The 22993-nt window shown below is 52.1% G+C and overlaps 1 protein-coding gene across 2 annotated transcripts in view; it reads left to right on the top strand.

Annotated features, from left to right (window-relative positions):
• Positions 1-22993, top strand: part of Ece1 (endothelin converting enzyme 1) — a 99225-nt gene that overhangs the window by 60140 nt on the left and 16092 nt on the right. For both annotated transcript variants that reach the window (XM_057784044.1, XM_057784043.1), the window contains exons 5-13: positions 6883-7004; positions 9118-9264; positions 9966-10031; positions 11536-11727; positions 18295-18437; positions 19365-19479; positions 19880-19990; positions 20686-20784; positions 21384-21461. In XM_057784044.1, the coding sequence (XP_057640027.1) occupies positions 6883-7004; positions 9118-9264; positions 9966-10031; positions 11536-11727; positions 18295-18437; positions 19365-19479; positions 19880-19990; positions 20686-20784; positions 21384-21461 (1073 nt within the window). The remainder of the gene's footprint in view (positions 1-6882; positions 7005-9117; positions 9265-9965; positions 10032-11535; positions 11728-18294; positions 18438-19364; positions 19480-19879; positions 19991-20685; positions 20785-21383; positions 21462-22993) is intronic.

Here is a 22993-nt window from a genome sequence, read left to right as displayed (position 1 = left end):
TGCACATCTGTGTTCAGGCCAGATGTCAACACTGAATATCTTTCTCAGTTACTCCTCTACCTTACGTTTTTGAAACAGGGTCTCTTCCTGAAACTAGATCTCACTCTTAGTGCTAGACCGGTTGACCAGCGAGGCCTGGAGTTGACCTGTCTCCACCCCCCAGCTTTGGGGTGACAAGCCTGTGCTGCCACACCCAGCCTCTATGTGGGTGCTGGCGTTCCAGACTTAGATCCTCATGTTTCTAGGACACTGAGCCATCTCCTAAGCCCTTTTAAACTCTCTTAAGCCTATTTGCCTGTTATGTCTTCTATCAAAGGGCCTCCTGGAGCCTGAACCACACTGACGGCTGTACCTTTCAGACTGACAGCATTTTATAAGATGAGAACATAAAGCTGGGCATGGTGGTGCATTCCTCTAATCCTGGCATTCTGGAGGCAGAGGTGGGAAGATCAGGAATTCAGGGCCATCCTTTGCCATATATTGAGTTCAAGGTCAGCCTGGGTTATGAGACCCAGACTCAAAAGCAAAACAAGGATAGATACTTAAAATATTTATCACAGATTTGTTGTGATGATTGAAGCCGCATAGACACCATAAAAAACAATTGGCTGTCGCTCACGGGGAGAGTGCTGGCCTGGCATACACAAGCCCCTGGGTCCACCCCCAATACCAGGGCTGGAGGGGGGGCGGCGCATGGGCGGGGGTAGGAGGGAGATAGTTATCTCCCTTCCTTTCCTATATCCCTGATACCAGCCACTCTGAGAGCACAGAACATTCCAGTCTCATGATGAGTGCATGTTGGTGACTTGGCACGGATTCTATCATCTCGTTTTCATTTTGGTTATGTTTTCCCAATGCTTACTGTCTCACTCGCTTTCCTCTTCCTGTCCTCTGTTTGCTGTGCAAAGGCTTCCCCTGGTGTAGTGTCTGCAGCAGTTGGCGGACTTTCATTGCAGAATGGTTTTGGTGGATTTGATGATTCAGGCAGAGAGGTGGGTGCAGGACTTCTGGGGGGGGCGGGGAGCAGTGGATAGTCTGTCTTCTGGCCTGATTTTTCAGCATACTTACTGGCAAGAAGGAACAAGCAAACAGAAAGACTGGGGCGCCCGTCCTGGCCTCAGCCACTTATGTGACGTAGGACGAGTTCCCAGTTATTTGGCTCTAGATTGGGTGTGATCCAAGTAAGAGCCACTTGTGGGAAGTGTTATGACTAGTTGCACACATGGCCACACCCACGTGCAAAGAGACAGTCGCTTTCTCAGGGAGACTTAAGAATGCCTGGGTTCAAATTCCAGGAGGCTCATTAATGGATTAGCCTTTGTTGGCAGGCTCCTTCACCTTCCTGGCCTCCTTTTCCTTCCCTTTGGCTGATAACACCACATCCATCCCTCTGTGTCTTGTGGTGATGAGACACAGGCCTGGCCCGGCCTGCACTCGGCACCAGGAAATACCCATGGTATTGTCACAAAGAGCTGGCCTCCTCTTTATCAGTCCCTCTTCTCCCCTCCAGTATGGAGCTCTTGAGGCCTGGAGCTGTCTGAACTGAGTCTGTGGTGTTATCTAAAACAAACACTGGCCTTGCCTTGATGGAGACTCCAGGCCCCACATGGTTCTGCCCAGACAATGGCAGCCAGGAGACGGTAGAATTCGCAGGCACCCTGTTCCTGCAGCCCACCTCGACCCCCTGCCTGCCTGGCTGCCTGGGCGTTTGCTTCCTAAGTCCAGCACTGATATGAGAAAGGGATCCAAGAAAAACTCCCAGAGGAAAGAGAGGGCCAATTAAACAGTGTGCTGTCTTTCCTCTCTGGGACTTTGGGGAAGTGACTGTGGAAGTTTCTGGAACATGGGGTCCCTGGAAGGAAGTACCTAGGCAATTGGAAACTCTGTTTTCTGGCCCCATGCTGCCAGACGATTTCCACCCCACTGGAGCCCTGGAGGTCTCCTTTTCTCCCAGATTTCTCCTGCCGAAGAAGTCGAGCCCACTGCTCAATCTTTCCTTTGACGTCCCAAGAGCTTCCCACCCTGCCTCTGCCACCGTCTGGCCCAAGACCTACCTTTGTTACCTGGTCTAGGGAAGTACCACTCATGCAACCATCATTTGTGTTCTCCCACAGGTGTGTGTGTGTGTGTGTCCGCATTTGGAGGCCAGAGGGCAAGGGCAGATGTTTTCCTCCATTGCTCTCTACCGGTTTTTTGTTTTGTTTTGTTTTTTTGACCGGATCCTCTCACTGAGCCTGGAGCTCACTGATTCAGCTAGATTGACTGACCCATGAGCTCCAGGAATCCACCTGGGTCTCCGTGTCCCCACCCCCACCCTCCAGCCTTGGGGTTACAAGTGTGTGCAGCTATACCCAGCTCTTACATGGGTGCTGGGATCTGAACCCAGGTCCTCCTGCTTGCATAGCGCACTTTACCAACCAAGCCAATCCCCCAGCTCGATATGGCTAACTTGATTCAGTTCGGGTCCCTCTGGAGCTTGCAAGGTGGTAGCTGCTCCCGAATGAGGAGTGAGGAGAAGAGGAGGCCGCTGAGCCTCAGGCTGCCCCTGAACTTCTGCCCCACCTAGGTCTTCATGGGCACACAGGTGAGATACAGTGGGCAGAGATATGAATGCCCATCCCCCATTGTGCCCACACATCCTGCCTACCTTCCTCTTTTGATAGATCTCAACCTGTCACTGGCCTTATTGTAGGGGATGGGGTGCCCCTTGGAGTCAGTACAGGGCATACCCAGACAGCAGTTTCTCAGCAGAAAGGAGATTTATTACCCAGGGGTAGGGGGCTGCCTCTGGATCAGACAAAAGCAGGCAGCAAGGAGCAGCAGCAGGTGGTTTTTGTTTTGGTTTTTGCAGGAGTGACTTTTCTCTTAAGGAGAAAAGGGGAAGTCTCTGCTAGAGAGAGTTGGAAAGTCCTAATCAGACAGGTCAGCCAGTGTAGCCAAATAATGAAGTTTGATAGTTGGACCTTAGAGTTTAGTCTCAGGAAGGAGTCGGAGGCCAAATAAGGGAATGGGCCTTGGGGGCTAACTTTAGGAGTGCAATCTAATGGTTCAGCAAGGGAGGGGGCAAGACCTGCCAGGGCCGTAGTGCCATGTTTGCCGTGCTCGGGCCTGCTAGAGAGCCTTACCGCCATGCTCTTCCAGATAGGATGTTCTGCCTTATTCTCCATGAACTGAGCTCTGCTCTTGTAACACGTGTGACTGAGGGCCTACTGTGTGCCTGGTCCTAGGGACACAAAGATGACTGAGATACAGGCCATGAGGCAGAGGCAGGCTAGACGTGGCCCCTACCCCAGTATGTAGTCAGATGCTCTCGCCACTGCTTGGTGACTGGCTCCGTTACACCTAGCCCAGTCACTGCCAACCCTGGGAACTGAGTGGTTTGCTGTGGGAGCCAGGAGCATGGCCACAGAAACCAAACTTGGTCAGGAAAGCCTCACAGGAAAGATGACAGGGTGGCTCTTTGTGAAGCAAGTGTTCCCTCTCCCTCCAGATGCTGGGGTGAGGGTGGAGGGGTGTCGGGTCAGTGACCTCCAGCTGGAACTCAGAACACACTGTGATGAGCACAGCCAGGCTGTCCCTGGGGAGCCTGTCTTTAGGTCTCTTATCTCCGTGGCCTTGGGCCCCTGGGGAAAGCAGATGCCAGGCTTGTTTCTGAGCACAGCTTCTGCCTCTGATGCTGGCCCTGACCTCTTAGGGTCATGGCCAGAGCCATGTGTGGATGGTGAGGGAAAGCTTCTCGGGCCTGGCCAGCACCTGGTGCTCCTGCTTTCCCTTCTAAGAGCTGAGCTGGTAGGAGTGTTGCCATGGAGATGAGGCCCTGGGTTATGGGGCACTCCCCCTTCCCTTCCCTGCTTTGCCTATCAAGCCTGAGACACTGGCTCTCCTGTTTCCACCCTCCCTCTAATAGAGGCCTTGTCCCATCACTCCCTTGGGGACTACTGATCCATTTCTGGTGAGGATGGGTAATGGTGAGAGATGCAGCTGCTGATTAAAACGTCCCATGAGGGTCTGAAGAGTCAGCTCAGCAGTTAGAGCTGTTGAGAGTTGCTCTTCTTGGGGGCTGGAGAGATGGCTCAGCAGTTAAGAGCATTGCCTGCTCTTCCAGAGGTCCTGAGTTCAATTCCCAGCAACCACATAGTGGCTCACAACCATCTGTAATGAGATATGGTGCCCTCTTCTGGCCTGCAGGCATACACACAGACAGAACATTGTATACATAATAAATAAATAAATAAATAAGTAAGTAAGTAAATAAATATAAAAATTAAAAAAATGCCCTCTTCTGGCCTGCAGGCATACACACAGACAGAACATTGTATACATAATAAATAAATAAATAAATAAGTAAGTAAATAAATATAAAAATTAAAAAAAAAGAGTTGCTCTTCTGGAGGACCCAGGTTCAATTCCCAGCACCTACATGCCAACTCACAACTGTTTGTAGCTCCAGTTCCAGGTACCTGACACCTTCATACAGACAGACAGACATGCAGACAAGCCATCAACACACATAAATTAAAAAGAGAGAGAGAGAGAGACTTCCCGGGAAGTAACATCACTTGCCTGTGACAAAGGGCCTCTCTCTTCCACAGGTTTGTCCTTTTCTGCTCCTCTCTTTGGTTCTCTGCTGTCCTGCCCCCCTCAAGAGCTCTTCCCCCATTCTGTGAACCCCCTTTAATCTTTGAGACTCCGCTCACACAGAACATCATCTGGAGCTAGGGCTGTACTTAGTTGGTAGCGTGCTTGCCCAGCATTGCCGGGCCCTGGGGGTGGCATCAGCACTGGATGATCTGACCGTGGTGGCACCTGAGGTCATCCCAGCTTGAAGCCAGAGTCATTGCCTTCTTTAAAGCATTTTGTCCCCTGCAGGCTTTTCTCTGCACATTCCCATCCCTTTCTGGGGTCAGAGAGCAGGTCCCATGTCTGTCTGTAAAACTTCATTCTCAACCTGGTGTCCGGCATCCAGGCCTTGCCCAGTGTGCTGAAGGCCTAGAATAAAAAGCTTCAGATCCACAAGCTTCTGAGGAGACCTGGGAGCTGAGCCTGGCTTCCACAGGATTTTGTGCAGAAACCCATGGGGCAGGGGCCTTGCCTTTGGTCTCCCAGTGGTTACACGGTGTGTGGCCCAGAGTGAACCTCTGATGTCTGCCCAGTGAATGGAGGCAGATGTGTTCAGGATGAGGAAGGGCTGGGGAGGTCTTGGAAGGAGGCAAAGTGTAGTAGGAGCTGCAGGCTGTGTTCCTGCCGCCCCAGCTCCTGGTCGCCTGGCTAGCTTATGCCCCGAAATAACAACACACAAACTGTATTCCTTTAAACACTGCTTGGCCCATTATATCTAGCCTCTTCTTGGCTAACTCTCGCACCTAGACTAGCCCATTTCTAATAATGTATGTAGCACCCTAAGGTGCGCTTACCAGGAAGATTCTAGCCTACGTCCATCCTGGGTTGGAGCTTCATCGCATCTGCCCCAGAGAGGAGAGCTATCGAGTCTGAGCTCACTTCCTCTTCCTCCCAGCAGCAAAGGAAAGGCTTCAAGGTCAGAAACTGATGTGAGAGGAAGAAAAGATGGTCTCAGCATCTCAAAGTGGCCCACTCTGAAGCTGGACTCTGGTGTTTGTGTGTGCATGTGTGTGTGTGTGTGCGTGCATGTGTGTGTGTGTGTGTTCATGCATGTGTGCTTGCTCAGAGGCAGGAGCTCTGGTGCACAGTAGACCCCTTGAGAACCTGAGCAGTGTCCAGTGGTGTGACTACCCTGGGAGCAAAAGGAACCTTCCAGGCTTCACATGTGCAGGCATGTGGCCTTCAGCAGGTGGCAGGTAGCACGGGAGAGAGGGAGGGGGAGGGAGTCTCCTGGTTGCCCAGCCCACCCCCAGTAGAATGAGATACAGCCACAGCCCAGGGTGGGACGTGGAAAACAACCTCTTGAGCCCTCTGTAAACCTGGCAAACATAATCTAGCCCTCCCAGGAGGAAGCGGGAAGTCAGTTCCTAATGAATGAAGCCTTTCAAGCCTTATCCAGTTCCTGCCTTTCTCCCAGGCAAGGTCATCTGGGATCTAAAACCCATGGCAGGATGCCCACCTTTCAGGCAGAGATGCAGGGCCATGTGCTGGCTGTAGGAAAACCAACCATCCTGTTGGGTGGGCACACTATTTTGGTTAGGGTTACCACTGCTGTGATGAAACACAATGACCAAAAGCAAGCCGGGGAGGAAAGGGTTTATCTGGCTCACACTTCCACATTGTAACCCATCGCTGAAGAAAGTCAGGACAAGAACTCAAACAGGGCAGGAACCTGAAGACAGGAGATGATGCGGAGGCCATGGAGGGGAGCTGCTTACTGGCTTGCACTTGTGGCTTGCTCAGCCTGCTTTCTTATAAAACCCATGACCACCTGCCTAGGGGTGTATATATTCCCAATGGGCTGGGCCCTCCCCCTTCCCCATCAATCCCTAATTAAGAAAAGGCTCTACAGACTTGCCTACAGCCTTATCTTTTGAAGGCATTTTCTTTTTTTTTTTTTTTTTTGGTTTTTCGAGACAGGGTTTCTCTGTGGTGAAGGCATTTTCTTAATTAGCATCCCTCCTCACAGATGACTCGAGTCTGTGTCAAGTTGACATAATACTGTCCAACACATCACACATTGCCATCCCAGAGACATATCCGTAAGGCCATCTTGCAGAGAGGGAAAACATCAGCCAAGATTCAGGGGTACCTCTAGTCTGGTCAGCTCTGCCCAGAGGCCCTCATTTACAGCCCCCCCAGGACAAGGTTTCTCCTCCATGGACAGTAATTGCCGTGTGCTTTTGTACAGTCCAGAGTGCTGAGGACCCAGGAAGGACTCACCCAGTTGAGACACAACTCTGTTATTTCTTGACGTTCTAGAAAATTCCACGGCCAGCGTGAGTGAGGCAGAGAGGAAGGCCCAAGTATACTACCGTGCGTGTATGAACGAAACTAGGATTGAGGAGCTGCGGGCCAAGCCCCTGATGGAGCTGATTGAGAAGGTGGGTGCCCAGGTGGACGTCCACTGCCTCCCTCTGCTCAGCCTCCTGCCAGGCCCTCCGGCTTCTGCCCCAGCTCTCAGCCAGCCCACACCTCCAGCTACCCCACCCAGGCGGAGCTTGGTGCCCATCTGTCTGCTATGGGTGTTGGGGTTGCCTGAGCATGTGTGTGCATGGCTCCATGTGGGCGGATCTGTCTGCGTGGATGCTATAGGGTGTGTATCAACATCTGGGGGGAGAGGAATGTGTATGTCTAGGCAGAGACACGGTATCAGTATCCAAATCTTCCTCTCCGTTGCTGCTGTGGCCCTGTGTATACGGTGTTAAGCCCCTGCAGGAGGAGGACCTGCTGGTTACTACTATGTCACCCAACCATTTCTTCCTTACTTTGTTGTTTTTTCTTTTGTGTTTTTGTTTTGTTTTGTTTTTTAGAAACAGAGTCACGTAGCCCAGGCTGGCCTCAAACTTGCTGTGTAGCCAAGGACGCCCTTGAACTTCTTTTTTTTTTTTTTTTTTTTTTTTTTTTTTTTGGTTTTTCGAGACAGGGTTTCTCTGTGGTTTTGGAGCCTGTCCTGGAACTAGCTCTTGTAGACCAGGCTGGTCTCGAATTTACAGAGATCTGCCTGCCTCTGCCTCCCAAGTGCTGGGATTAAAGGCGTGCGCCACCACCGCCCGGCCGCCCTTGAACTTCTAATCTTGCTGCCTTGACCTCCTGAGGGCTGAGATTACAGGCATGCACCATTGTGTCTGGTTTTGTGTAGTGCTGGAGATTGAACCCAGGCCATCGTGCACGTTAGATATATACTCTGCCAGCTGAGCTATATCGCTGTCTCCTGTCCCAATCAGTTCATTGTGGGCACATTTGCAGTCTCGAGCGGCCTCCAAGGAGGGCTGCCCAAGGCTAGCCAGACTTCTGGTGCAGGAAGAGGAGGCTGGAAATGTTTTCTAGACACCCCTGCTTCCTCATGGACTTTGCCTCTCAGCTCACCTTAAGGAAGGTCTTGCATGAGGGTTAGTGACTGGGGAGCAGTATCTGTCCCTCCTTTCTCTTTTTTTTTTAAATATTTATTTATTATGTAGACAATATTCTGTTTGTGTGTGTGTCTGGAGGCCAGAAGAGGGCACCAAACCTCATTACAGATGGTTGTGAGTCACCATGTGGTTGCTGGGAATTGAAAACTCATGACCTTTGGAAGAGCAGGCAATGCTATTAACCACTGAGCCATCTCGCCAGCCCCTGTCCCTCCTCTCTCACACAGGTTCCATGGGTCAGCTTGTGCCAGGCTAGGGGGGAACCGAAGGGTGTGTGTGTGTGTGTGTGTGTGTGTGTGTGTGAGTGTGTGCGTGCGTGTGTGTGCTCACATACGCACATGTGGGCACATGGAGGCAGAGGAGGGCATTGGTGTCCTGCTCTGTCACCCTCTTCCTTACTGCCCTAAGATCGGGTCTCCTCACTGAACGTGGAGCTGGGGGATAGCCAGAAAGCCTCAGCGATCCTTCCATTCCTGCAAGAAGCTGTACCCAGCTTTTATTGTGGGTGCTAGGAATTTCAACTTGGATTTCTGTATTTGTGGAGCAAGCGCTCATCACCAGTTTGCAAGACAAGACCACTGTGACTTCTCAGACTTTTCCCAATAAATTGGAATTATGTTTTAATACCACTGTGTCTGTGTGACTCAAGAAACTGTATCTATGGCAGAATCCCAACCCACCTCCCTCCCAGCCATGTGGGAGTAACAGCCGTGTGTGCTCTTAGCACACTTAAGTGTTGGTACACACTTTTAATCCTAGTATTGTAGAAGTGAAGGCAAGGGATCTCTGTGAGTTTGAGGCCAGCCTGGTCTACATAGTGAGTTCCAGGACAGCCAGGGCTGTCTGTAAAAGAGAACCTAAAAACCCAAGGTGAATGATGCCCTAAGTACCAAGACATGCAGACACAAAGATGCACAGAACCCCTCAGTGAGCATCACCCCGTTCATTGGCTTAAAAGGGAAGATGATTGGACTGCTCCAGGGTGATAGAACATGTGACTCTGATTTGCATAGTGTTCTCACACCAGCTCACCACAGGCACACACCTGTGCACACGCACCACCCCGTCTGCTCTCTCCCCACAGCTGGGAGGCTGGAATATCACAGGACCCTGGGCCAAGGACAACTTCCAGGACACGCTGCAGGTGGTCACAGCCCACTACCGCACCTCGCCCTTCTTCTCTGTCTACGTCAGTGCCGACTCTAAGAACTCCAACAGCAATGTGATCCAGGTGGGCCGAGCCTAGGAAGTGACATTAACTCCTGGACAGGACTGGTGACACCCTCCGCTCCCCTACCTCAGCCCCTGGGCTTTGTGGCTCTGCTTGGAATGGGTTGGAGTCCCATCTCTCCCTGCTTTCACTCGACCCATCCATACATCACACTTGCTGTGTGATCATAGACAAGTGGTTCAGTCTCTCTTGAGCCGTAGTTTCCTTGTTGACTAAATGCACTACAATGACTCCTGCCTGAGATGAGGTATGCCAAGATGGGAACCAAAAGGCTTCCATGACAGCTCTCTAGAATGCTCCTCTCCTCTCTGCCCGACTCTTCACCACCATTGTCTCCACAAGTTCCCATTCCAGTTCCGCAGGGTAGCTGCCATTCCCTAGTTTCTAGAGGAGGAACCAAAGCATCAGGAAGGTTTGGTCACCTCACCACAACCACATAGCTTGGGGTAGCTTGAACCACATGGACAGTGTTTGGTGAAATAGAGTGTTTGCCTAGGCCAGGGGTGGTTTAAAGAGGTTTGTCTAGCCCTTTGGAAGAAACCAAGTCCCTCAGATAGGTGGGAATGTGCATGTCCCATCCCTGGTCCCTGGGTGGATGTGTCAGTGAGGGCTAGCAGCTCCTCCCGTTCCTGCTGGGACCTCCCCCAGGGAGGGTGGTAGCCATGCAGGGAGCCTCCCTCTCACCCTGCGTCCCTCTGCAGGTGGACCAGTCTGGCCTCGGCTTGCCCTCTAGGGACTACTACCTGAACAAGACAGAAAACGAGAAGGTGAGTTTGCCCAGCCTGCCCCGCTGCACACGCCCAGCACAACTGAGCTTCTGCGGAGGGCTCAGTTTCCTGGGGGTTGACAGGCAGCCCTGGGTGGGGGAGGGGTGTCCCCCATCCTCCTACATCACAGTCAGGCATGGCAGGCACAAGGGCATCATTTATCCCTTCCCTAAAGAAGACAGTGGTGACAGCCGCCACCATTTGTAGGCACCAGGCCCTTGTGGGCATCATCGCTGTCAAGCTGATGGGCCGTTTACCTCGCCTTTAACTTGGGGACTCTCGGGGACTGCTCACGGTCATAGTAGGGGTGAGGTCGGTTTGTACACCCAAGCCAGCCTCTCCAGAACCTTCTGTGCCTGTAATGCCCTCAGGGACACCTGGTCAGAGGTTCACACCCGTGTCCTTCCATTATCCCATATGCACCCGTTCGGTGTCCAGTGCTCGGGAGGTGGTCCCCAGGGACTTCGAGGTCTAGCAGAGGCAAGCCTCGCTCGGCTGATCACCAGCTAGAGGCCCAGCCTTGTGTGGAGAGACAGCTGAGGAAGTGTGATGCGAGGACTCCGACCAGAAGACACACAGCGCCAGGTGGTTCAGAGCAGGCGCATTAAAGGAATGAAAATTGGGCCAGTGAGATGGCTTAGCAGGCAGAGAGGCTTGCCACACAAACCTGGCAGCATGAGTTCGAGAGCTCCAGAACCCTTGTAAAGGTGGAAAGGGAGAACTGAGCCCCGAAGCCTGTCCTCTGCCTCCACACACACAGCATAGTGCATGCAGCCTCCAACACTCACACACACACACACACACACACACACACACACAGTGTAAAACTAAAACTAAAAATGGAAAAGATAGATCAACTCTGGAATGATCCAAGAGAGGTAAGGCCAGGGCAGCAGGGTCTCCCAGGGCCTTCCTGGGACCTGTGGAAGCACCTCAGTTCAATCCTGAGGGCTGTAGGGAGCCAGTGGACAAACAGCATCAAAATCATTCTTGAAGCCGTGTTTCAGAAACTGGACTTGGTGGCACATGCCTGTAATCCCAGCACTTGGGAGACTGAGGCAGGAGGATTGCCATGAGTTCCAGGCCTGACTAGGCTACAGAGTAAAACCTTGTCTCAAAAATAGGAAAACAAGGGCTGGAGAGATGGCTCAGTGGTTGAGAGCACTGGCTGTTCTTCCAGAGGTCCTGAGTTCAATTCCCAGCACCCACGTGTTGGCTCACAGCCATCTGTAATGAGATCTAGCTCCCTCTTCTGGTCTGTAGGCATACATGCAGACAGAACACTGTATATGTAATAAATAAATCTTTTTAAAAAAATGGGAAAACAAGCCAGGCATATACCTTTAGAGGAGGGGCTGGTGGATCTCTGTGAATTCAGTGCCAGCTGGTCTACATAGTGAGTTCCTTGGCTATAAGTACTGGGCTGTAGTCTGTCCTGCCCTCCTCTAGCTCAGAGGGCAGCAGGTGGCTGCCACCAACAGTTTTGGGGTGCTGGATCCCACAGGTGCTGACTGGCTACCTGAACTACATGGTCCAGCTGGGGAAACTGCTGAGCGGTGGGGGCGAGGACTCCATCCGGCCCCAGATGCAGCAGATCCTGGACTTTGAGACAGCGCTGGCCAATATCACCATCCCCCAGGAGAAGCGCCGTGACGAGGAGCTCATCTACCACAAAGTGACGGCTGCCGAGCTGCAGGTGGGTTAAAGAGTGCCCGTGCATCGGGCGGGGGCGGGGCATCCTTGAAGGCGCTGGGCACGGGCGCTTTGGACCCACCTTACCAGGTCCTGATCAAGGAAGGAGGGTGTTGATCCATCCGCTCAGGGAGGGAACCTTACCCAGTAAAGACCACGAGGGTAGGAAGGGGTGCCAGGGCGAGGCTGCTTGCTGAGATGTTTCCCTGGAGACCGTGGTGGTGATGACAGCTCCCACGGGTGGAATGGTTGCATCCTTTTGTGTTCCGTGTGTCCTGTGCTTGGTGATGGAGCACCGCAGAGTTGGTGGGATATAGTTTGTCCCTTTTCTTTTTTATGAAAAACTCCTACAAAGCTCAGTGCACTTCATTCTTTTGTGATTGGGTATTACATATCGTGAGCTGACTTTGAACTCAGAGGTAGCCAAGGAAAACCTTGAACTTCGGATCCTCCTGCCTCTATATCTAAATAGAGCCAGGATTACAGATGGGCAACACTATACCATGTTAATTTTTTTTTCTTCTTCTTTTTCTCTGTGTAGCCTGGCTGTCCTGGAACTCGCTCTGTAGACCAGGCTGGCCTCAAACTCTTAGAGCTCCACCTGCCTCTGCCCTTCTCCCTACTGAGCTATACCCCCAGCCTTTTCTGAGCTCGTCAGCCAAGTAGCATGGTTAGGGCCCAGAGGATCCTAAGCTGGGACTAGGCTTGGCTTCCTAGAGCTCTGCTCTTGATTGTGACCCATCTTTGAGTTGTCACTGCCTGCTGGACCTGTACTTTCTCTGGCGTGACCAGAATAGAGGCTTGCTAGAGACCCATGGTGGCCTCTTTAGTCGGGCCTGTCCTCGGCTGCCCCCTGCTGGCTGGTTGGACCTTAGGACTTCTCAGTTGGTGGCCTGCTGGCTCCTCCTTTGTGGTCTGTCTTGCTGTTCAGCCTTCTCTTAGGTCCCAAGGGGTGAGGGCCTTCCATCAGGTGACACTGTTGACTAAGCCTTGCTCTTGCCCCAGGAAGGACACGATGTCTGTTACATGGATCCATAGTTTCACCACCGTGTCCTCGCATCTCACCCAGCCAGCTTTTGTCTGTCCGTCCCTTCCCTCAGACAGTACACTATGTTTACCCTCTTTTCTTCCTTCTGGTGCATATGGGCTTGCTCTCCTGTGCCCTGGAGCTAGCCTGCCCCAGGAGACAGTCTGTATGTCTCTGCTAACAGCTTTGGAGGAGGGGAAGCTGGGCCCTGACCTGGGCAGGGAAGGCCAGGAACTCAAGTTTATTGATTGTCACACTTAAGCCAGGCCGTAAGAATTCCAGGAGGAGCCAGAGCCCACTCAGGCCTCCCGTAGCTGCCAGCTGCCTGCAGGTTCCCAGGGGACATGGCACCGAGTGGGTTGTTATGGAGACAGGTAGTCTGTGCCGGGCACCATCTGGCACTGTTTTCCGCTCTGAGGCTAAAAGGTTGAGGGAGATGTTGTTTGCTTGGTGTAATTCGGTTTGCTCCAGCCCCACGGGGCTTACCATGCTGAAACTGACGCCCAGAATGGTATAAGGAACAACTGTGGTCGGCCAGTGGTCACTGGAGTCTGGACCCCACCTCCTCTGCCCCGTACCTATGAACTATTTGTCCCCAGAATAAAGGGGACAAAAGATGGATGATTGGTTCTACCTAGCCTGCTCCTCAGTGTCAGGTGGGACAGTCCCTTCAGAGGCAGCAGCCTACAAGGGCTAGCCTGGGCTTGGGGTCAGAACATGGCACTACCCTACTCCATCTCAAACTGTGTGAGTTGAGGCAGGTCACATGGCTCAACCCCTTGAGCTTCAGTCTCCTTCCAAGTAAAGTAACACATGACCCATTCTCTGAGCCTGCTTTGGGTCAGAACACAAAGGTAAATGGGACACAGCCCCTGCCTGCCCAAGCGGCCAGCAGTTCTCCAACTTAACTCTCGGGGTCTTTGGAAAACGGCTGCCAGGGGATGTTGGCCAGGAGCATTGGGCAGATGTGAAGGTACCCTGTACCCCATGAGGCTGACATAGGCCTGGTTCCCCACCTGCCCATGGGGTTGATGAGGCAGAGAGGGGTGGGCATGAGCACTGCTGATGGTTGTTCTTTGTGACTGGCAATGCTACCTGGGTCACCGGCACTAAAATAGCTGCAAGTAATTTAGCACAGAACATCTTTTCTGATTGCCAGAGACTTATTTTCTTTCCAGACTCTGGGTAGATAAAGGCACAGCCAGCTTCATGGTGAGTCTCGGCTAGCCCTGCTGCTGTATGAGATGTCAGGCTAGCCCAGAGTAAAGGCTGAATTCAGGCCCACGAATCAAACATCCTGCATCCCTTCTCCAGACACTTGTCCGTTCCTTCGTAGGAGCTTCTGTGTCAAAGGTTGTTGGAGGCTAGGCTCCCTTCTCTGCCTGTTTTCTCCACTGGGGGAGGAATCTTAGAGTGTCAATTCTTCCCTTTGTTTCCATTTTATTTACAGTGTCAGGGAACTGAACCTGCACATTTAGACAACTGGTCTACCACTGAGCCACATCCCAGTCTTAGCTTGGTTTTTAGAGATTTATTTTTATTATTTTTAAATTGCCTGTATATGTGAATGTCCCTTGAATGTACACATAAGTACAAATGCCCACAGAGTTCAGAAGAGGGTGTTGGACCCTCTAGAGCTGGAGGTATGGACAGTTGTTAGCCGCCTGACATGGGTGCTATATACAAAACTTGGGTCTTCTACAAAAGCGTTCTGAGACAAGTATATAACACTCTCCAGACATATATATGTGTGTGTGTGTATACGTACATATATACATATATACACATATGTGTGTATATATGTATATGTGTGTGTGTTTTCTATAGTTTGAGGCCAGCCTGTGCTGTGTGTGCAGAGGCTGTGTGTGTGTGTGTGTGTGTGTGTGTGTGTGTGTGTGTGTGTGTGCATAAAACAAGCTGGCCTCAAACTGCATAACCTGGAACTTGCTATGTAGACCAGGCTGACCTTAAATTCACAGCTAACGCCTGTTTCTGCCTCCCAAGTACTAGGCTTACACTCAGGTGCCACCATACCCAGCTAGCTATACAATATATTTTGGCCAAATTCACCCTCTCCTCTTCCTCTACCTAATTCCTCCCAGATCCCACCCCACACCCAATTTCATGCCTTTTTTTTTTTTTAAAAAATAACTACTAAGTTATGTTTGTGCTGCCCTTGTACTCACGGGCATGGGGCCATCCGCTGGACATGGTCCACCTACCAAGGATCACACCCTTAATGAAAGCTGACTCATCTTCCGGGAGCATCAATGTCAGCAACTCCCTGGCTGGGGTGGGAGTTTGGGGGACCCTCTCACTCCATGCTGGAATGCTGACTGGTTTGATCCCAAGCAAGTAGCCACAGCTGTTATGAGTACAGTGCCCCATTGTGTCCCAGAAGACACTGCTTTGCCCCTGCACAAGGTCAGGCCATCAGTGAGATGTCCATATCACACCCCAGCCTTGGGAATTTTGAGTCAGGGTCTTCTATAGTACAGGCTGGCCTCAAACTAGTGATCCTCCTGTCTCTGCCTCCCTAGTGCCAGGACTATAGATGTGTGCCACTCTGCTGGTCTCTCTAACTCCCCAAGCCTCGGTGGTTAGTACTCAGCAGGGCTCCTTGGCTTCAAGTTTGGAAAATAGAGCTCATCGGTGTCCTCAGGGGGACTGAGTCACAGGAGAATGTCCCAGTTGACTAAAACAGCCATCTCCATGGAAACATGTTAAGTTAAGAATCACAGAAGCAATCGAGGCTGGAAATTTGAAAGTTCTAGTGTTCACCCATGGCTCCTTATTTCAGAGCCAGGGAGCTTCCCGCTGGGAACATCTGCTGGCCCCACAGTGACAGGTTGTGTAGATTCCGCGGTGATTTTCACCATCCATATCTCTGTCAGTGAGTCCCAGTGACTTCTGGCTCTCACAAATTATGTGAGCAGTGACATTTGAAAGTGTATCCGTTTCCCAGGGTCTTTGCCAGAGGATCTTGTCATCAGGTGGCTTTTATGACTGAGTCCTATTTGAAGATCTCACGAGTGCACCTCTCAGCCTCCTAGCCTCCCAGAGCTGGAGGATCTGCCAGGAGGAGGGCAGGGAGGACGAGCCAGGAGACAAGGATGCTTGGTACAGGGCAGGCCATTTCCAGAGGACAGAGCAGACCGCTCTGGAAGCTGAGGGAGTTGTCTCCATGTTAGAGAAAGGCTGTGAAGTGGCTCTGAACCCCTGAACTGGTTCCTTCCGGGGACTCCATCAGCTCTGCTGACATCTCCCGTGAAGCAGGGATGTATTGTGGCCCACTGGCTCCCTGCCCGCTGTGCTGTTCAGTCTCCAGCCCGGTACAGTCACCATCAATGGCACAAATCAGCCCCTCAGCTTCATATCCGCCCTTCCAGCTCTCTGTACTGCAATAGCTGAAATGCCCTTTGAAGCCCAGAAATGGTGTCCTATGGGTGTAGCCCACGGGCTTAGCATTTGGGAGGCCAAGTTCAGTTCCCAACACTGCCAACAAGCAAATAAACCAGTGGTGACTGAACCCGATTTGTAGCCCTACACAGGCGTCAGCTGACACGAGACCTCAGGAAGGTCACTTTTCACCGTGCAGTCACCTGTTAAATAGAGAGTCTTAGGGCTGACCTCCACTCTCCCTGAGGACAGGCTGTGTGCTGCTCTGATCTTACAAATGAACTTCGTGGCATTTCCTGGTTTTTCCCATGTGAAGGGCTTTTACAGAAGAGGTGTCACTCCTGCCTTTGTTTTTCTGACATTTTTTATTTCCTCAAGGAAGTGAGAACGGAATTTGAAATTCCCCAGGGCCAGGGCCGCTTGGGACAGAACTTGAACAATGATCAGAATGACTGCCATTGACGGCTGGCTTGCTAAGAGCCAGGTGTCCGCAGTGCGTTCTGCAGATGGTCATTTGTGCCGAAGCTCAGTCTCCGTCGCCCTGAAAGACCTCACATTCTGAAAGGTGGCACACTAAAAATAACAGGGCACGTGGGTGACACGGGGCTGGGGCTGATGGTTCCAAAGTTATACAACTCTGCTCAGGGACACTGTGCTAAGTGAAACCAGCCAGCTATAAAAGAACAAACTTCGGGGGGTTGGGAGATGGGGGGCAGCTCCGTGGAAGAGCATTGACCTTGTGTGCAAAGCCCCAGGTTCAAGCATCGGAAGGAAAAAATATACAAGAGCACTCTGTCTTCGCCTTCACTTAGCTGAGGCTCTTGGTGTAGATTTGGTAGAGACAGAAAATAGAGTGGATGGTTCCACTTTCTGGGGACCTGAGAAGTTGGCAGTAGACATCTTCAGTCTGGCATGATGGTGCAGTCCCAGCAGCGGGAGACGGAGGCAAGAGGATCACTGCAAGTTCAAGGCTAACCTGGTCTACATAATGAAACTTTGTGTGTGTGGGGGGGGTATTGAGATGATACAGAGCTGGCAGGATGAAGGTGAAGGGCGCCTGTGCCAAGCCGACCTGAGCTGGATCCTAACTCCCAGACAGTGGGAGAAGAGAAGTGGCTCCCTCGAGCTGTTCTCTACACCACAGGCATGCTGTGGTGTACACACATACGCAGATACACAGCTATAGGTTTTAAAATGGGGCTAGCCAGATGTGGTGATGCAGGCCTCTCTCATCCCAACAGGCCATATGAGGCTCTTGTTATTTTTTGAAGGGGAACTTCAACAAAATGAGGGAAGACAGAGATGTAGCTGCCATCATCCACCAAGCCCCACACGCATGGCACGTGCACTGGAAAAGCTACATGTGTGTTACTCCAGATAGCCTTGGCTAGTCCTTAGGAGAGCCCAAGGGGAAGACAAAATTACACACATACTCGCACTTTTTTCAAATTATTGATTAATTTATCCTGGCTGTGCTGGAACTTGCTCTGTAGACCAGGCTGACCTCAAAGATCTGCTTGCTTCTGCCTCCGAGTGCTGGGATTAAAGACATGTGCCACCACCAGCCAGCTATCCCCATTTTTAAAATTATTTAATTATTTTGAGACAAGGTCTCACCATGTAGCCCTGTTTGGCCTGGAACTTGCTGTGTAGACCAGCCTGACCTCAAACTCACGGAGATCTGTCTGCCCCTGCCTCCTCAGTGCTGGTTTCAGCTGCACCAGCTCTCGAGTGAGGTCTACTTTTAATTTTTATTTATGTGTATGTGTGTTTTGCCAGGGATGTGTAAATGTGTGAAGGTACCTGCAGACTCCAGAGGAAGGGGTTGGACCTCCTGGGACTGGAGTTATAGGTGGTTGTAAGCCTCCTGACATGGGTGCTGGGAACCAAACTTGCAGACAGAAGCAGCAAGCACTCTTAAACCCCGAGTCACTTCGCCAACCCCTCACCCGAGGTCTTGTCACCTGGCTCCTTAGGCTGCTTCTGACAGAAACTGGCCGGCCAGCCCTGACTCTGCCCTGTGCCCTGGCAGTCAGCATCATACTATGCCCTGTCGGGATGATGCCTTCTTCTGAGGAATGGCCTGGAGACCTGGGCTGAGGGGATGTGGCCTGGCCACCCTCACACTGACCTTTGTCCTTGCAGACCTTGGCACCCGCCATCAACTGGTTGCCCTTCCTCAACACCATTTTTTACCCAGTGGAGATCAATGAATCTGAGCCCATCGTGGTCTACGACAAGGAATACCTGGGACAAGTCTCCACCCTCATCAACAACACCGACAAATGGTAAGGGTGACACACGGGTGCTGAAGGGACAAGGTGGTCGGGGACAGCTCCTTGGCTGGCAGCCCTGCCCTCAGGCCTGGTGGGGACAGGTGACATGGGAACTCAGGAAAGAGGCCCTGGGTGGACTTCTGTGTGACGCTTCTGGTTATGAGTGCAGGTTCGAATCCCAGCCCCTCTTCTCATAGCTTTGTAACTTTGGGGCAGGTCTCATCCTTCCCGGGGTCCTTCTCCCACCTAGCCAGGCTGTGGAGAGGGAGAGCTAAGGGAAGCTAGCGCTGACAAGTACTTCAGTCCAGGACTTGCTAGGTACTAGTTCCAGCTGATACTCAGACACCATTAGGATTTTACAGACAGAAATGGTGGAAGGTGTAGGGAAAAGGGAGCTCCCAGGATGTGTGTCTGTTTGTTCATGTGTGCTCACAGAGAAAGAGGTTTCCTGATACATGGTACTTCTCCATCATCAGGACCAGATGCTTCTCCCATGACCTTTGTCATCTTCCCTAATAACTTCCCAGCTCTCGGTCAGAGTCTTCCTGGCTGCACAGTGTCCCATCGTATGCATAAGTTTGCTTGGCTACATACATTTGTCAAGTGTGGTTGGCAGGTTTCCTGTACCCTAGAGATGGGTCAGAGGGAGCTGCTAATCGTGGAACCTTGAGTCTGACAGGCCGTGGGCCCCTTCGTTCTAGCTTGGATGGAGTAATCAAGCCATGGCGTTTATTGAGTACTAGCGGCATCCGAGTGATTGCATTAGACCCCGGGGGATTCTGTGGTGGGAGAGCTAAGCTTTACCTTGAAGAGCTTATGTTCCCTGTGTGTAGAGGGTAGTAAACAGCCATGGGTACAGGCTGGAGAAGAGCTGAGGTCAGAAACTGAGTTGAAATGCTGCCTGGAGTCTCTGAGCTCTCCCTGGCCCTATTGCCACAGCCTCCTCAACAACTACATGATGTGGAACCTGGTTAGGAAAACGAGCTCCTTCCTGGATCAGCGCTTTCAGGACGCCGATGAGAAGTTCATGGAGGTCATGTACGGGACCAAGAAGGTGAGCACGCTGCTGTACGCACCCGTGTATGGACAGGGTCCCAGGGAGGCTGCGGCTGTGGCTGTGGGCTCAGGTCCCAGGGAGACGTGGGTCCCTCTGAAGCTGTGACTGTGGGCTCAGGTCTCAGGGAGACGTGGCTCTTCTGCGGCTATGGCTGTGGGCTCAGGTCCCAGGGAGACGTGGTTCCCCTGTGTACTGGGGCAAGCACTCCATTGCCGAGCTATACCCCTAGGCCTGTGTCTTCCTGGTTCAGTGCCTCGAGAAGCCCCTACTGGGTCAAAAAAAGGTGTCTCTCTGAAGCTCCGGAAGGAAGCACAGGCCCCTGGTGGCACCGCTTCCTGGAAGGAAGGGGCCGGGAGGAAGAGTTGAGCCCACTGACACCCACACGTGTGTTTTCCAGACCTGCCTGCCCCGCTGGAAGTTTTGTGTGAGTGACACGGAAAACAACCTGGGCTTTGCCCTGGGCCCCATGTTTGTGAAAGCTACCTTTGCCGAAGACAGCAAGAACATCGTAAGTTCCTCTTGTGGTTAGGGGAGCTGGGCTGTGAACCCCGTGCATGCCAGGCAAACATTCTAGTGACCAAGCCACATCCCCAGCCTTTGTTGCTGATAGTGTGCCAACTGCAGTTGGTGGTTAACAGACAGACTCCGTTCGAGTCAAGGGCTCTCCGCCTTCAAACCCCAACCCTCCTGCTACTGGACAGTGCCACGGTCCTCTAGAATCTTCCACCTATCTTTGACCTCCTGGTCCAGCCATGACAGAGTTACCTTCCAGGGCTGCTGTTTGTCTCTGGAGTGATCGCAACCTTTTTGGAACTGTCCCTCAGAAGCAAATTCTCTAGAATTCCAAGCTCATTCCGTTAAAAATGGTTTCTTTGCTCGGGTCAGTGTGGGAGAGGCCACTTCCTTCTCTGAAGGAATCTCAATGCAGTGGTTCATGTTGGAGACTCTGAGAACATCCTGCAATGGAAGCTTTCCCAGCTTCCCAAAGCCTGCCTCATCTTACTTGACCCGAGTCATGATAGCAAGAGGCCTGTCTTGTCTTGCCGGATACCATCAGGAGAGGACTCGTGGGAAACCGGGCTCCTCCCTGACCCAGCACCAGAGAGTAGCCTTTGGCTGGCAGCATCCTTCTACATAGGGCTCCTGTTGCGTTTCGGTGATGTCATAGCCCAGCCCTTACTGTCGTGGCGTCTGTCCCCTCAGGCCAGCGAGATAATCTCGGAGATCAAGAAGGCCTTTGAGGAGAGCCTGAGTACCCTGAAGTGGATGGATGAAGACACCCGGAGATCAGCCAAGGAAAAGGTGAGGCTTCCTGGGAGTTCAGAGGGCACTAGGCTGCCAGGACAGAGCAGGTGGGAGAGATTCTATCCAGACAAGATGTGCACGGATGTCATTGGACCCTGCGACTCCATCAGGACCCTTGATACCCTGAAGCCCACATTGGCGTGAGATATCCAGAGATTCCCCATAGCAGAGGCGGGAAGGGCAAGGAAGATGCACACTGTAAAGGGACTGGATCAACCCTTTCATAAGAGTCAGCTAACGCCTGTGATGGTTAACCTCCCTCCCCTCTCATTCCTGCAACCGTGGCGGCATCCACGAGGGCCAAGGAAGGCTGTGTGATGTAGTCGGCTCTCCTCTCATCTCTGTTCCACATGGGATTCAGTTACAGTGCATCGGCTCTGGGGGCACACATCCAAACCATAATGGCTCTCTTGGGGGAAGTGGCATTTCATCAGAATTTACCAGACTTGTTCCGGGAAAAGATAGAGAAGCCCTAAGGAGGCTGGATGCTAGCCCTGGCTCTCCTTGACGTACACCCTGAACCCCGGACCCCACAGAGCCGGGGCAGGCTTGGCCAACATCACTTGGCACTGACTTACTCCATCCCTTCTGTCCAGGCGGATGCCATCTATAACATGATAGGCTACCCCAACTTCATCATGGACCCCAAGGAGCTGGACAAAGTCTTCAATGACGTAAGTGGCTTCCTCCTGCCTCGCAAATTCCCTTGTGCCCACGTGAAAAAGTCCAGGCTTGGCCTTATTTAGATGCCAGAGATAACATGGTTATCAGCCTGTATCAAAGTGACCTAGAGTGGGGTCTGGGGATATGGGCCTGAGGACGGCTTTCCCTGTTCCTTTGGGTGATGGGTCAGTGGCGTTTCTGTCTGCCCAGAGCCACCCTCAGCCATTGCTCAGTGGTTGTTACTGGAGCACACAGCTTGTGCTCCACTAAAAACGGCCAGCTCCAGGGAGCAAGTGGGAAGGTACAGGAGAATGGCCAGGGCAGGGTGGCTCTGTGGTGGAGCATGCAGTTAGAGTGTGTGAGGCCATAGGTTCCTTCCCCAACACCCACAAAACAAAAAAAAAAAAGGAATAGGAGAATAACCAGACGTGGCTACACGCGTCTCTAATCCTAGCTCTCCAAAAGCTTGGACAGGAGGAGCTGGGGTTCAAGGCCATCTTTGGCTACCTGGAAAGTTCAAGGCCAGCCTGGACTACAGGGTAGTATCTCAAACAAATCACGGAAAGGGTAAGGGAGGAGCTGGAGAGCTGGCTCAGTGCCTAAGAGAACGCACTGCTCCTGCAGACGACCTGGGTTGGGTTCTCAGCACCCATGTTGGGCAGCTTATAACTGCCTGCAACTCCAACTCTGGGGGATCTGACTCCTTCTTGCTCCATGGTCACCCATGCACACACAGGTATACACACATACATACACACAAGTTTTTTAAATTATTACTTTGAAGAAATGAAGGAAGAAAGCAGACCTTCAAAGTCACAGTGAGAACTGGTGAGCCCGAAAGCATCTGAGTGAGCCCCCCCCCCCCCCCCCCCCCCCCCCCCCCGCACTGCTGCTCCTCCCAGACATCCTCCTGCCCTGGGTCCTCTCTTCCTTCCTCAGATGATTGAACTTTTGACTTTGACCTTGAAACACTAACAGAAAGAGGAAATGCACACCCCAAAAGCGTTTTAAAGCTTTGTTCAGGCAGCAAGGGGTAATTGCCCTTCCCTGCGCTTGGAGCCCTCAGCCAATCAGCTGCCTTGAGCAGGCTGCTGTTCTCCTGTCTCTGCGATTGGCCTTCCGTGCTCTCATGGTTTAGAGTTGTCAGCTGGGGCACTTGTGACATTACAGTAGCCTCACTTTGTGGTTACATTTAAGCCCTGAATCTGTTAGAATTACCTCTGAGGCTGTGAGACTCTTGTCTGTAGCCCGATTCCTTGAGAATCATTTAAAGTGGCCCTGGGTATCGGGCTGTCAGAACCAAGGACTCCTGGTGGCCACCAGGTGCTGCCCCAGGTCACGGCCTGATTCCTTGGCTGTTTCCAGTAGCTAGAAAGATCTAGAATATATCTAAGCTAGAACTCTGCATTTGTCTGGGACAGAATCCAGGCTGCTGGTATGAGGTGCAGCAGGGTGTTGAAGGGTATATGAAGGAGTGTGCCCACCCCTCCGCTTCTGAGATAGAGTCTTGCTCCGGTCATTAGGTCTGTGCTGCCCACAGGGA

Source organism: Chionomys nivalis, chromosome 11 (genome assembly GCF_950005125.1).
Source record: "Chionomys nivalis chromosome 11, mChiNiv1.1, whole genome shotgun sequence".
Lineage (NCBI taxonomy): Eukaryota > Metazoa > Chordata > Mammalia > Rodentia > Cricetidae > Chionomys > Chionomys nivalis.
The sequence above is the reverse complement of the archived record's forward strand: the minus strand, read 5'-3'. Positions and strand labels throughout refer to the sequence as shown.